Raw genomic sequence first — 16,112 nt, 5'->3', positions numbered from 1 at the left:
CAAAAGAACGTGGGGAGCGTATTTGACTGACTAGTATAACAAAGATCTTCCAGTCTGGTAAACGGGCATGGTTGCCTGGAATGGTTGGGAGCAATTTGCCTTGAACCCCCTCCAGCATCATGTTCAGTGTTGAGTTAGCTGCGTGGCCTACCACCAGAGACATGCTGCTGTAGTAACAGAGCATCAGAGGAGATCACTGATGCTTTTTTTGCTTTTAAAAAAAAGACACAAATGAAGCCGCCGACTGTGTTGCTTGCCTCCTGTCTCTGCTCAGCTGTTCGCAAACGAGAGCGTGCCAGACCACGTTGGCTTTGCTCGTGTGAAGATTAACCTCATCAATGAGAATGACAACCGCCCCATTTTCAGCCAAGTCCTGTACAACGTCAGCCTGTTTGAGAACGTCACAGTGGGAACCACAGTCTTGAGGGTCCATGTAAGTAGAAACAACCTTGAATTTTCTGAAGTTACAATATGCATTTTATTACACCTTGTCCTCAAAGCTGTGATACGTTGACCCCACCGAATGCATCGCCAATGAAAATGAAAGCTCTGTGCATTGTACCATCAGAACAAATGGGTCATGGACTAGTCACATCCTGGGTGCAGGATGCTTTTTATCTAACTATTCCTGAGGATTGATTATCCCCATGTGGGTGCCACATTCACAACAAGGCAGTTTGAAAAACTGCCTAAACATAGTAGGCCTGGCTGTCACAAAGGAGCCACAGGGCAGGCACAAGGGCCCCTAGGGAACAGCCCTGTCAGCTCTGCGGAAGCCCCAGGCACAAGAGTTGTTTGGGGGCATGCTATTGGTAGAGCAAGGGTGGGGATAGGTGGGCCAGATGAGGGGTGGGCATATCAAAGCCTGGAGGGGGAGCAGGGAGGGCTGAGATAGACCTGAAATTATATGGCCCTACAAAACCCTGTAGGGGCCTTTGTGGCAGAACAAGCTATTCTAGCCTGTGCTAAATCAGGAGAGGTGCAAGATGTCTTCCGTCATCCCTACCCGGACACCTGCGTCGTTGTAGAGGTGAGTCTGGCTCCTGCTCCTCAGTTTGTGGTGCGATACCTAGACAAAACAGGTGGAGCTAGAGACTGAGAGAAAAGGTATGTGTATGCCCCTCCTGTTGGGTTTCAGAATTAGCTAACAAATATCATTGCCAGAGCAAGGCATGTTCCGAATGACCTCTTGGCTGGTGCTGGTGCACAAAGGATATGTCTACGTTTTGAGCCGGGGGTGAGATTCCCAGCTTGAGGAGACTTTTTGGACTAGCTCCCACCAATGTAGTGTGCTAAACAAGAGTGTAGCCACAGCAGTGTGGGGAGTGGGTGGGGCTAGCCAACCCACATATATGCCTAGGATGTGCGGTGGGCACATCCTTGGGTTGGCTAGCCCTTCCCACTCCTTGCACTGTCGCAGCTCCCTTCTATTTTTAGGGCACTAGATTGATGTGAGCTAGTGCGAGTATGTCTCCTCAAGCTGGAAATCAGACTCCCAGCCAAAAGGACAGATGTACCCAAGCAGAAAAGTAACTGAAAGACAGGAAACTGGGTTCTATGCTTCATTTCACCAAATGGGCAATGAGAAAATTAGAAAAGCAAGAAAGTGCATTTTCTAGCTTCTAGGAAGGAATTATTGATGGCACAGAGTAAATCGGCAAACCAGAAACCAAACCCCATCTTAAAAATTATTTGAAACAGATGTTAATTGCCATTTAGGAAGAATAACTTCACTGGAAACTTAAAGTATTTCTGGTTGGTGAGTGCTTCTGTGCTGCTTTAGTTAAATATATGTGAATTCATTCTCTCACATGTGTTGAGTTCTCCCTCATTCCACAATACATGTTCTCTCCCATCAGCCCCTGAACAGACATACTCCCCCAACACACACACGCACAGAGATAGGAGAATGAAGGCTTCAACAAAATGATTTGGGGTGTGTAAGTGTGTTTACTCTACAAACAGATGGTGTGAAACTGTACAGAGCCCCTGAGCAGTTCCCATCTGACAGTTATTAATATTTCAAACAGATGTTTAGCTAGTCAGGCCATCAGACACTAAACAATGAGATTGTTACAGCATCTTTTTTCCAACTTCCAGCTATGCCAGCATTTTGGAGCAAACACAAAATGCCAGGAGTTGAATCTTCTATGATAAATCATAGAATGTATGCAATTAACGTTGAAATCCAGATTGTCCTCCCAGCTGATCCCCAAACTTCTAACAACCCTCATAAAATACTACTACTTCTTGTATATGAGATGCAGCGCTCTGTATGTGTCAGAAATACTCTTCGCCTAACATGATTGTTCCACCAACTGTCCCACGCTCCACAAACAAAATGAAACACGCAAGGAGGGCTGCCTTTGGTAATGATAAACTAAGTTTTTTCAAAGAGTTTCCTGGGTACCTGAAGTGGGTGATTATTAAGGACAAATTTTTAAAACTAGCCATCTAAATTTAGTGCACATTCTTTACACCTCCCCCAAAAGTGCAGAAAGTGGATTAAATGTGCAAAAGGCCACTTATGTCTATTATTCCCCATTCTGTGTTGAAAAATGCTCTTTTGCACAAATGAGACACTATTCTATGCGGTAAAATACCTTGTTCACCTCAGCAGGCTCAGTCCTTTTTAGCCCTGGAGACTCAGATTTGGGGCAAGGCAAATCCTTATAGGTGGCACAGGGTCCTGCTACTCCTCTCCTCAGTCAGTCCCTTGTGCTTGTTTGCCTTCCCTTATGGTGAGGGAGTGCAGCCTCCCTACTGGGAAGGTTTGGTGTCTTGCTGCAAACAGCCTACTGGCAGCTTCCCTGCCCCACACTCTCCCCACATCCTTCCAGGCTGGGGTGAGGGGAGGGGAGTGTTAAAAAGGTCTCAAGTAGTTGGAGTCAGCTGAACCTAATTGGTTCCCTAGCAACCCCTTTTCCAGCTGAACCTTATTGCCCTGTGGTTATCTCTCCTCAGTGGATAGGGAGGGGCCTTTTAACCTTGGAACTAATTACTAACCCCACCTTTGTAGCTGTTTGTCCTGGGTTTACCACATCTGTATTTGCAGTGGATGTGTGCACAGATTTTGTGGGTGCATTTTAGACAGCTACGTTGAAGATGTAATTTCTCTAAACTTAAACTCCCCTGTACTTGGAAAGCTAGAGGGAAAACACTTATAAAAATGTTCTGGAGAGTAGAAAAAACTGGTCTCCAGGGGATTAGCCCTATAGCAGAGATAGTCAGATGCTGGGACTGAGTTTCCAAAGGGATTACCTTCCATCCCAGATACAGCAGCTCTGAGCAGTGGTTTCTGGAGGATTAATCTTCAATCATAGATGGTCTTGCACAGAGGGTAATAGTCCCATTGGCATTATCCCACTGTCACAGACAGTCCAGCACCAGGACAGTGGTTTCAGAGGGCTTGGCCGTTTGTCACAGAGGCCTTGTCTACACTAGCATTTTCCCCTCACGTTCTCCACCTTTGCACTACCACTACTGCAGCTGGTAGCAAGAGCGGGAACACTAGTGTAGATCAGCCACCGGAATTTAAACCACCGAGCCATCTAACCCCCTGCTCAGTGGAGATTTGGTTCAGGGTGTCGAGGGAGCAGAAAGGGATGATTTCAAAATTAGCCCTCATCCCATCAGAGAGCAGAACATTCATACATTTCAGAGGAATAACAGACGTCTAGACGGATACAAACCTAATACAGAACGCAAGCCACATGTTAAAGAATCAATGTGAACAAGAATTCTTTGTCTCTCCTCCTATCCTCCCAAATTCTGAGGTGATCACCTGATTCAAATAGCTCTGTGTGTCCTCTACGTATGGGCTTCTAAGAGTGAACATAGTAACAGTTCCTCTGTTCACTGCGGCATCCATTGTGTTTGGTGAGTGCATATTCCCTGCCTTGAATAATGGAGGGCAGTCTCCAGGACCCCAGCGTACGTGTGTCAGCCTTTTTCTGGAGATGGCAGAACGGCAGCTGGCACTGCAGTGCCTAAAGCTTGTTCCAGGCAGAGACATGGATGGCTCAAAAATAGGGGAGGTCTGGGGAACAGGAAATCTCTGATCTTCTGCATGATATAATAGTGATTAAAAGCCACTTTTCTCTACTTCCTGAGGAGGGGAAGTGTTTACTCCCAACTGCCCTGAAATTCTGGGCTTTCAGCCCACTTTCCCAAGTCCCCAGCCTGACACACCTCCCATCACTGTTATTTAGCTATTTGGGAGTAGGGGAGGGAAAAGAGGAGTCCCTAGTGAGCCAGTAAGAAAATTGAGCCTTCCAATCAAAATGTACACATGTACAAGTTCCCTACCGCAATTCCCCCTTTCCCTGTAACTCCTCCCTAGGCTTGAACATCTGAAAATAGAAAAGAAAGAGACTTCACTTGTGATGACAGATGGCCATTCGGTGCTGCAGCGTTTGACCTCTTACTGTCCCTGACAGCGGGGTAACACTGTCTGTTACCCTTATAAATCACCAGTAGGTGCAAGCAGCAGAGTCAGAGCCTCCTTTTATTCCCGCTCCCTGCTTTCCTCCATCCCTTCCCTGCACAGAGTATGTGCAGGTTCAAATACACGTCTCCACATAAGGCTCTTGGTGAAAGTCTAGCTGCTTTTGCAGAGCCCCCAATCTCCTCCCCAATCACCATGTAATGTTGTACGGTCTTCTAATATTTTGTTCACGTGTGCTGCACTCTTTCTATTTCACGTTCTCAGACTTCCCTTCCTTCTCCCATCCATCTGTTTAATTCTGTCCATATGATACACGTAGCATATAAATTCAGGGAATGATTTGCCTGCATGTGAACAGCTGGAAAATACAGGCTTCCTGGAAGCACAGTGTGCACACGAACCTGAAACATGCTGGAAGGCATGTCCCTCGGGGCATGAAAAAGATTTCCTTTCAAGAGACCCATTCATTTATGGAGCTATATTTAAGCATGGAGAGAGATTGGGCCAAATTCAGCCCTGATGGAGCATGTTGCAACCCACTTAAGTCAAGAGAGTTGTTTCCTCTTACAGTAGGGCTGAATTCAGCCCATCTTATGAACAGTGCCTGGCTTGAAGGGCAATAATAATAATTATATATAGTGATTTTCATCCAAAGGTTTAAAAGTGCTTTTAAAAAGTTGGAGAAGAAGTATGGTCCAAGGAGAAGGCACTGGACTGGGAACCAGGGATTCTATTCCACACTCTGCCACTGGCTTGCTGTGCAACCTTGGCCAAGCCATTCCATCTCTGTGCCAGTTTCCCCTGTTGCCCTTTGTCTTGTCTGTTTAGACTGTAAACCTATTGGGTGAGGGATTATCTCTCACTATGTATTTGTACAGTTCCCACTATGAAGGGGCCCTGATTTTAGTTGAGGGTTTAGATGCTATTTTAATAGAACACCAAAGTATTGTTTATATTTGTAACTGTGCTTCAGTGGGGATCACAACTGAGAATGCCAAATTCAGGATAAACTGCTGAGAAAGAGGGCAGATACATCCCAAGACTGGTGGCTAATCCCCTCTGGGATATACCAAACCAGCAACAAAAGTAAACTTCTGTTTCACCACACTGGCTAACAAGAAGACATAAAGGCAGTTTTCTCAGGCATTGCAGTTCTTATATCACCACCACCAAAAACACTGGATTCAGAGATGAGTGGTTCTTTACAACCGCTCTCATGAAATAATATGTTCTTCTGATACCAAAGGGCCAGCCACACACCCAGGTCAATATATAACTTAGATCTTACCCAAAAATCTCACTGATGCTAATCCTTTAGTATCTAAAATCTAAAAGTTTATTCATAAAAAGAAAGGAAGGTGAGAGTTAAAATTGGTTAAAGGAATTAATTACACACAGTAATGGCAAAGTTCTTGGTTCAGGCTTGTAGCAGTGATGGAATAAACTGCTGGCTTAAGTAAAGTCTCTGGAGTACATCCACAGCTTGGATGGGTCCTTCAGTCCTTTGTTCAGAGCTTCAGTTTGTAGCAAAGTTCCTCCAGAGGTAAGAAGCAGGATTGAATACCAAATGGAGGAGTTTCCAGGGCCTTTTATAGCATTTGCCATGTGGAGAGCATCCCCTTGTTCTTACTATGGAAAATTACAGCAAGAAGATGGAGTTTGGCATCACATGGGAAGTCACATGTTCATGCCCAATTTCGCTCAGTCATTGCAGGAAGCCATTACCTATATTCCAGACAGCACAGGACAGCCCACTCAGTGTAGATGGGCATCGTCCATTATGAGTTGTGCCCTTTTGATGGGCCACTCAATTTGAATAGTTCCTCCAAGATGTGCTGGCTAACTATCTCATGGATGTTAGCCCAGGAGCAAACATTTGAAATCCAGGTATGGAGCCAATATTCATAACTTCAAATACAAAAATGTTACGTGCATATACATAGCATAATCATAACCAGCAAATCATAATCTTTTCATAGACACCTCACTTGACAACCTTTGTACAAGATTTGTTGCAAATATATAACAGTGGTTGCAACAAAGATCAACATGGTTATATTTTAATCAGATAACGTCACAATATTCATTATACAAATGGGGAAACTGAGGCACAAAAAAGTGAGGTGTGTTGGCCAAGGCTAGAAAGTGGCAGAGCGAGGAAGAGAGCCCAGTGAATTATCAGGGAATTATCCCCTGGACCATGCTGCCTCTTACAAACTTGGGAGACTGAGCCTCAGCCATTTACAATAATAATGTATTTTTGAACTAGACCTACTTTGAGCATGTAATTTTTCATCTGCACATTTGTTCTTGCATCTTCTTGGCCATTCAATACATGTGTAAATTTATTGCAAGTAACAGATTGCACTTGCAAAAATGGAGGCTTTGCTTGAAAGAGAAACTCAAAATCTCCTTAGCCCTTTTGCATTAAAATATTTAACAAAGGGCACAATTTGCTGTGATGAGCTATGTTGTAAGAGATGAGATTGGAAGCCAAAGTGTTCTGCTCTCCCCACTGAGGGCTGCAATTATTCCTGTCCATCCTTCTCACTAACTTAAAAGTTTGGAGACCAGTTTTCTTCAGAGGTTCTGAGCACCCAGAGCTCTTATTGACTTCAACTAAACTGCTCAGCCCTTCTGAAAATAAGACTCTCAAGGTTTCAGAGGTTAGTGTGACAACAGAGACTGCCCTGGCATGGTTACTCAGGATGCCTGCATGATGAACGTGTTCATGTGTATGAGAGAGAGAAAGCAAAATCCATTTCCCACTCCATCGTTTTTCCATTTTAAACTCTATATATTCTTTTTAAAAATCTATTTTTAAAGGTCTCCATGCTTGAAAAGAAAATTAATTTCCTTTGTTACAGTAAATTTAGCTTTTTTGTTTGTTTGTTTTGGTAACTCCCCTGCCAGGCTCTGCTCAAACAGCCCTATCTCTGAGGATAAGTTTACAGGTGAAAATGTCAACAGTGCAGAAATAGCAATGTGCCCTGTCTCATTTGCACATGATTTCTGGGTGTATATCTTCCCTCCTTACCACCTTCATAGCACCTGAAATACTTTACAAACACCAGCCATAAAACAAAGTGGGAGATTGGCCAAACAATTCCTAGCACTTGGTCCCGGGTGTGAAAGGACCCCTACTGATTTAGGGAACTGTATGTGTTCTCCGCACCTCTTGCTTCTTGAGGGCATGAAGTTATACCAGACCAGCTTGCTCAAGAAGTGTGAAATTCCTGCTCTGACCTTTTCTGTTATGTTATTAAAAGGTTTCACGGCTAGTTGTTTCAGAAAAAAAACACTTCAATATCTGCTGGTAGCTGGGGCAGAACCTACCAATCCCTCCAGCCTAGGGCTAGACAGCCGACTCTGCTCACACCCTTTGCTTTGCTCCTTCATCGCTGGATGTAGCATTGCATTTCAGTCTAACTCGTTGTCCCCATGGACCACCTTTCACAAAGGGGCACAGTTTAGGGGCAGACAGACAAAGAAGTCTGTATGCTGGGTAGAGAGACTTCCTGGAACGTGCAGTGGGAGAAACCATCCCGGTGGGATGAATGGAAGCATGCACTTTAAAATAGGTTTCAGAGTAGCAAAATAGTGGCTGAGAGTGACCCTGGTGACTCTGCTGTGTATGAGTGAGAGCACCAGGTTACAGGCACTAGACAGCACCAGCTTGGGAACAGTTTTGCTCCATATAGGGGGTTCTGCAGAAGCAGTGAAGAAAGCTCTCTAGTTGTAGTCCTCCTCTGAGGTAAGGACAAGGGGAAACAGACTGAGCTACTGAGCTACTGGTTTCTGCTTGCTCTATGTCATGTGAGAACCAGCTGTATAGGCTGTGTGAATATCATAAGATAGACTTGTACAATGACCAGAAGTTGCATGTGCGTCTATGTCCCTCAGGCTGCAAACAGGGTATTATCTATAGTCCCGGGACCAAATCATTGAAATATCCCCAGAACAACTACAAGACCCATAGCCAGCAATACAGAAGAGGGCATGTGTGAGTACTGTACTGCTATTGTGACCACCCTCAAAGCAATTCCCAGTCTTCTGTTGTCTTTACCGCTGTGCGTGTGTATAGCAAGAAGCAGGGCAGGGGAGTCTCTTCCAAGCCCTGCCTTTCCCAGCTATGAGTCTGTGAATGGATAGACTAGAGGGGGTGGGAGGAGATGAATTGATAGGCTAGAAAAAATTCCCAAGACATGAGCAGCTGTAACATCAAAGAGAGGCACATAGATAGACCTTAGACCAGACAGGAGAATAAATCCACTGAAGAGAGGAACAGCTCAACAGACAGAGGAAAGAGGGGTAGGTAAAACTGAATGTCCAAAAATCCAAAACTCCATCAAATATCAGTCCAAGTCCTACAGAAAACAAGTTATAGCACAAATGGCAAATTTCCCCCATCATATACTGTATGTAGTAGAGGGCACCCAGTGTATGGAAGAAGGGAGAGAATCAGAATCGGCAGATGATGGAGCACAGCAGCCCTTAGAGGAGAAGAATGACAAGTCTTGGTGGTGTGGAATGTAAGATCCCAGAGCCCTTGATGGGCTCCCTATGGGAAGAGAAGTGACATGTGAACATGGGCATTAGATGAGAATTGAGCTCTTGCCCCTTAATGCTCCTCCCTCTGCCTTTTGTAGAAGCTACCTCCAGAAGGTGCAGTGAAAGGGCTGCTTAGGATAAGCTATGGAGTAAAGTGTCTGGAGGTATCTAATGGTAAAGCACAGATCCCTTTCTGATCCATCCAGGATTTGGGGAAGCGGGGAGGAGAAGTGTTTTGCCACCAGATGGCATTATCTGAAGGAGGCCCTTTTCAGTGGGGAAAGGGGGAACTAGAGCTTCTGGCAAAGATGAGGATATGGTGAGGGGAAGTCATAGAAGAAAATGACATATCTCTGTTTCAGTTAACCCACACTGTCTAGACAATTCCTACAGACAATTCTCTTGCATGTAAGCAAAAATAAAATATGTGAAAGAGGAGAGGAGGGTGGTAACAGTGCGGGACTGTCAGACTGGTCCTGCCGGATGCAAAGTCCAGGAGTTCAAACAACAGCCAGCAAGCCATTGCCAATCTGATCAGACTGCAGTGCTGTCATGTTGTGCTAAGTGGCAGAGCTGTCTAGGTCTCAGCGAAGGACACTGATAAATTGCTCCTGCCATTGTGTGAGGGTCCGAGTGTATGTCCACACTTAAAACATGACCGTGGCACACCTGCAGCATTGCAACTGTGCCACTGTCTACACTGGGATTTACGTCAGCATAGCTACGTCTCTGAGAGGTGTGGATTTTTTACACCCTGGAGCGATGTAGCTATGCTGATGTAAGTTTTCCACGTAGACCAGCCCAGATCACTATTCCAGCATAGCAGGAGTACAGTGCCCCTCAGAGTTTCTTTTTCTTTTTGTTTTTTTCACTCCTATTGCTGATCTTTTTGAGCTTGAAGCTGCAGAACCAAATTTTAGTGTGAAGAAAAACTAGGCAGTTTTAATCCATTCTGCTCAGAAACTGTGGATCGTACCACTAGTGCCCTGCTGTATGGATAGTGCTGCGCTGAGAGCCTGATTCCTGGTATGTGAATGCTTCCAAGTTTCTATCCATCTGCTTAGACCTTTGCCTTGCTGTACCACTGCTTTCAGTCACTGAGGTTGTTTGCAGTAGCCTTTGTCCTGACAATTTCCCTCTGTTGCTCCCACTGGTTCAGCTCTGCACATGGGAGCAATGATGGGAGTGCTAGTGTAGCACACCCACTAGCATTTTAACCACCATTTGGTCACAGAGCACGTCTAGAGGAGACAGTAGCTAGAGTTCCAGTCACCAATCTGTATTAGTGCTACCCCTGTTGCTACCCCTGTTGGAGCTGCACTGGTAGGAACAGTGGGGTGTAAGGAGTTTGTGTATACGAGCCCTGTCCCAGCACTAGTACCCTGGTGTGAATAGGAGTACGAACCTTCCTCTGGATGATTATTTTTCTACTTTAATGGATTTCCTATTCTTCCCTCTCATTGAGGCCACAGTTGTCCCTTTTGTATGATCAAGAACTCTAGGCCATTCCTCTCTGGTCCGTAGCTCTTATACATGGAACAGAGAAAGTGGAAACACAGATAAAATTCCAGTCCTGGTAAGTGCAGTTTCACTACATCCATCCTGTCCCTCTTGTTTCATGAATGAGAAGAGCTTTGGGCAGAAAATAATCACGCAACAAACCTGTCTTTGGTGCACTCATGTAGGACGTCATTATTCAGTCAGTCAGGGTTGTCAGGAGCTGGGGCCAATCAGGCATTTCCTCTCTAAGGGTATCTCTACACTACACACCAGATTGGCAGGCAGCGATCGATCCAGCGGGGGTCGATTTATCGCATCTAGACTAGACGTAATAAATTGATGCCCAAGCGCTCTCCTGTCGACTCCTGTACTCCACCGCTGCAAGAGACGCAGGTGGAGTCGACGGGGGAGTGTTAGCAGTCAACTCACCGCGGTGAAGACACCACAGTAAGTCGATCTAAGTACGTTGACGTCAGCTACATTATTTATGTAGCTGAAGTCGCATAACTTAGATCGACCCCCTCCCCCCCACCGCCAGTGTAGACCAGGGCTAAGATTAGGGATGTACAGAATGGCCTAATTAGCATCTTGTTAGGGTTTGGCAATGGCATTGGCAAAGCCTACAGGGATGGGGAATGGATGTAAGAAAGCCTATAGGAGATGAGAATTAATGGGTAGGGAGGTGGTCTTAAGACTCTCCTTAAGGTCTGCACAGTTGAATCTATCTGAAAAATGCTGATAACTGAAATATTTAAAACTGAGATGAACCAATGAAGTTTTGTTTTTAACTCAAGATGCATTCAGTTTGCCTAGCCTTAAAGAGTCTGCAGAGAAATGATTCCACAGGAAAGCATTATTTTATATGGTAGCATTGACTCCAGGATCTCTCGCTACGATTTTTAGGCTGTTTAGGCTCAGATCAGTTGCTTTAGGATGCCTGAATCAGCTGATACCAGAATAAGTCAGCTGACTTGCTCTTTAAGCCTCCAGGAACTCTGCTGTGTATTCCCCACTGAGCCCATATTTTCTTCTTAGTCAAAAAATAATGACAAGTAGAGAGAAATTACTCTGGAAAAAAGTGAGAAGATATGTTTCAGTTACAGATAAGGAGCTTCAGTGCCCCTCCTCCTTCACTTCAGTTCGGTACTGCTCTTGTTGAAACAATACACAAGAGTCTTACAGTCATGGCCCAAAACCGTACATTTTACAATAGACACTACGGTGTTTTGGACTATTCCTATAGAGAAAACTAATGTATAGAAACATAGGAATTGCCATACCAGATCAAACCAGCATTCAGACCAGTAATTCATCCAATCATTTAAGTTGTCTCTGACACTGGCCAGAACCAGATGCTTCAGAGGAAGATACAAGTCACTTCACAGAGAATAATTATGGAATGATCTGTCCTTGGGGAAAGTTTAGTTTTAGTCCTTTCAGTTAGAGGTTGGTTTATGTCCCGAAGCATGAGGGCTCACCCTTCCAAACTTTTAGGGATTTTTTTACAATGAGGCTCCAGTAATGTAACTCTGGGCGTTCTTATTATCCATATAAATAACCAGTAATTTTTTGAATTCTGCTAATGTCTTGGCCTCAAGGATATCTTGTGGCAATGAATTCCAAAGGCTAATTCTCAGAGATGTTTTAGTTATTGGACTTGATGTATAAAAGACATTCTGTAGCCTGTGTTAAACAGGAAGTCAGACTTAATGATCATAATGGTCCCTTCTGGTCTTAAAACCTATGAATCTAGAATAATGTTTTATGTTTAACCAAAAAAAGTCATTCCTTTTTTCAGTTTTAAATGTACTGTCTTTCAGTATAATTAACTGTTGCCTTGCTCTTGTATTACGACAATGGATAAACAGAAATGCCAGATAAACCTTCTTTACGCCAGTCATTATTTTGTATACTTTCATCATAGCCCTTCAGATTCAATCCTTCTCCAAATAGTGCCAAGTTTTTAAATCTCTCTTCATGAAAAAGTTTTCCATGTATCCAATTATTCTTCCACTTATCACCGGAACCATTCTATTTCAGTTCTATCTCATTTGAAGCACAGGGGCCAGAATGGAACTTTAGTGCTCCATGGGAGGGCATCTATTGATTCATAGAATGGCATTCTAATATTTTCAGTATTCTTTTCTGACCCATTCCTCCTGCGTCCCAATATTTCACTGGTTTTTGACAGCTACTGCACGTCCAGCAGAGGTTTTCATTGAGCTGTCCCCAGTGATGCCCAGATCCTTTCTTGAGTCGTTGCAGTTAATAGAAGCCAGTGAAGCGTATGAACAGTTCAAGGTATTCTCTTCAATTCACATTGCCTTGAATTTGCCAACATTGAACTTCCTTGGCCATTATGCTGCTTATTCACACCATCTTCCTCTGAAAGTTCCTCACCGTCCTTCTGATTCAGAGAAACCTAAATAATTTTGTGCTACCTGAAACTTTTGCTACCTCACTGCTCAAATTAATAACTGCATTAAACAGCTCTGGTCCTAGTGCAGAGCTTTGCGGTACCTCAATCTCGTTATTTTACTCCTTGCTTAGACCCACCTCCCTTAATGTGCTCCAGATCCTTCCAGCACACAGGCATGTAATCTGCTACACCCTCCCTCATACCAGTGTCTGAATGTACACGCGATTACACAGTACCTGGACTCATGTTTACATATACAACTTTCTCCATGTTCACACTCCTATTCGCTCTCTCATACGTGTATGTTCCCCCATACTTGAAAAACACAACTGCTCAGCTGCCCATATCTCTCATTCCCCCCCCCCCCCCCCACACACACACATAACCCTCTCCCAATATCTGCGTATAGTTGGGAGACACCTTGTTAGAAAGATCCTAGTGCAGTAAATGTGCTAATTAACCTTTCATTGCTTCTCTCATTATGGCATCTTTAATTCAGTTGACAAAGTCTCTCTCCCTTTTACCATTTCGGCCATCACTTTTCTTCTGCCTCTTCGATCTCCCGTTGGCCTCCCACCAGGGACAAGGAAATTGATCCCAGTCCAATTTTTTTCTGTTCTTTCCAGCCAGCCATAAAAGCCAGTCAACAAAAAAGTAATAATGTAGTTGTCCCACACTGGGAAAGAGAGCACCAGACATCAATAAACTCATATTTAAAATGCAAATCACTTTCTCAATCAGCTGTCAGTCTGCTATCGGCTCTTACTTCCTGACAGCTGCATAAGGGGCTTCTGTGGCTTGGTGCTGGGGTCTGCAGGGGGCAGGCACAGTCTTAAACCCCTGTAAATACCTTCCCCAGGGATTTGTTCTGTCCAGCAATCTCAGCTTGGTGACTGAAAAGTAAATAAGGCATAGTTTAGCAAATGGGAACATGTCTACTGGATGTCAGCTATTCCTGCAAGTGGGCTTGTTACAATGGACTTTTCTTGTTATGTTTTTGCTGCTACTCCATCTCCTGTCATCCCAGATTCTGATCCAGGGTTTCATCTGTTCTCAAGCAAACACAGGAACATAGACTTCCAGGGCTACTGCCAGTCCCACTCTGCACTCCAAACCTGAGGCCTTTGCTAATCAGGTTCACCACCCTTAATCTCCCTTTGCCTACACTGGTTCTCTCCAGCTTCCTTTCATTCAGGGATGGGGAATCACACCTCCCTTTCTGATATCACATCCATCTCCACTGTCTTTGTTCAACGTGACTCCCAAAAACGCATGTAAGGACAATCCCTGGTTGGTATGAGCTGGCGATTATATCTTAAGAAGTTGTGAGTTATAGCAGGTAGAAATAGTATAGGATGCTAAGTACTAAACATAACAATACCATTCTGCAGGTAAAAGTCTTAGCAGGTGGGCTAGGTGTAGTCTGGCTGCTTCTGAGTTGAGCCTGTGGTCTGGGGTGTCGCTAGGGTTTCATTGAAAGAAAAGGAGTACTTGTGGCACCTTAGAGACTAACAAATTTATTAGAGCATAAGCTTTTGTGAGCTACAGCTCACTTCATCGGATGCATACAGTGGAAAATATAGTGGGGAGGTTTTATATACACAGAGAACATGAAACAATGGGTGTTACCATACAGACAGGGTTTCATTGGATCCTTTCCACTGTGCTGTTCTTCCCTAGGTTTTTTTTCCCCTCATCAAGGTTTGCTCCTGTCTCACAGGACAATAATGTGGCGTATTGGTCCTTTGAGACCTTAAGAAAAGCTTCAGGGGCCAGCACTACCCCATTCCATGATTTTGTGGAAGATTACTGTGGAATGAAGAATATGTCACTGAGGGAGAAGTGTTTTCAGGAGGGCAGTGGGAATTTGGGAAGAAATCCCACACAGCTGTTTCTCTTCAGGGCCTGAGACCACAGTTCTCATGCACAGAGTGGTAGGCTGGAGTTCTTTTCACTGCTGAGGGCCTTCTGGGAGCTGTAGTTCCTAGGGCTGCTGGGACTGTAATTAAGTGTTTGGCAAAGCATGCTGGGAAAGGGCGGAGTATTTAAGAAGCTCCCTCTGCTCAGAGTAGGGAGAGACTTGCAGAGAGCTTAGAGGTTTCTCCCAAAAGAAGGGAATGTAACTCGTTTGGTTTTCTTGTTTGATGTATTATTATTCTTGTTTGGGGAGAAAGGAACTGTTCAGCAAACCCTTTAGGGCAAGACCTGCCAACTCAGAAGGGCTAGAATAGAAAAACCTTGACAGGGAAGTTCTGTTTTATCTTTGGGAGACAACCCTGGGGATATGGTCTCTTTGTTTGCTTGGGCCTGCTTGACTCTCCAGCAAGGAACAGCCTCAGCCTTTTTCACCGCAGCTTGTGCCTCCACAGCATCTTGTCACCAGGGGGCCGGATGCTGTTCCTTGCTACTTCTGCTTGTGTGCTACTCTCTGCTGCTGTTGACTCAGCACTGAGCTTGAGATGAAACTTGGCTCTCTTGCTCATAGCCATCAGGGAGTGAGGCTCCCCCATATCCAGTGCTGTTGATAAGATCACTGCATTGAGTACATTTTGGGAAGTTGCTTGGCATACTCTGTTTCCAGGCTATGGAACTTCCACTCCTTTTTTGTGTTCACCAATTTTTTTTTTTGCCTAAAAACCAGGTTATTTCTGCCTCTTGGGTACATCACGGCTTCAAAACTCTTAATCTCTGGGTACCTGAGCACTAGGATTACTGAAGTGACTGGGTCATTCTCTGGGAGGATAGCTAGCTCGCCTTTCCTAGAGTTTGCAGGTGAATATTCAACTCTAGAAGTTACAAAAAGTAGAGAGAATCAGTAGTATGATGGAAAAAAACCTCACTCAGTAAATGGGTGGGTGAAAAACAAAGGAAAGTGCAGAAAGGCTTTGTAATCGTGAGTCTCTGCTTTAGGGAAATGAGTACTCTTTTGGCATTTGTGTGGAAGAATGGAAATTGGGATGGGAGAGAACCTATTGTCTGACTTCCCTACCAGTTAGGAGCAGAGCCATCCTTACCCATACGCAAAGTACACAGCTGCGCAGAGCATCAGGAAATTTGGGGCAATTTCCTGATGCCCTGCACAGCTGTGTGCTGCTCCAGCCCCTGCCCTGCCCCGCCCCTTCTCTGCCCCAGCCCCACCTCCACTCCCACTCCCCTGAGGGGTGCAGCAGGGCTGGGCCTGCACTCACCGGTGGT

General features: G+C 44.7%; 1 protein-coding gene across 1 annotated transcript in view; it reads left to right on the top strand.

Annotated features, from left to right (window-relative positions):
* Positions 1–16,112, top strand: part of CDH23 (cadherin related 23) — a 498,190-nt gene that overhangs the window by 266,277 nt on the left and 215,801 nt on the right. Inside the window, exon 13 of the mRNA XM_077821918.1 lies at positions 275–433. Within this exon, the coding sequence (XP_077678044.1) occupies positions 275–433 (159 nt within the window). The remainder of the gene's footprint in view (positions 1–274; positions 434–16,112) is intronic.

The sequence above is a fragment of the Eretmochelys imbricata genome, chromosome 7 (genome assembly GCF_965152235.1).
Source record: "Eretmochelys imbricata isolate rEreImb1 chromosome 7, rEreImb1.hap1, whole genome shotgun sequence".
Lineage (NCBI taxonomy): Eukaryota > Metazoa > Chordata > Testudines > Cheloniidae > Eretmochelys > Eretmochelys imbricata.
Note: the sequence above shows the minus strand (reverse complement) of the source record. Positions and strands in the feature narration are given on the sequence as shown.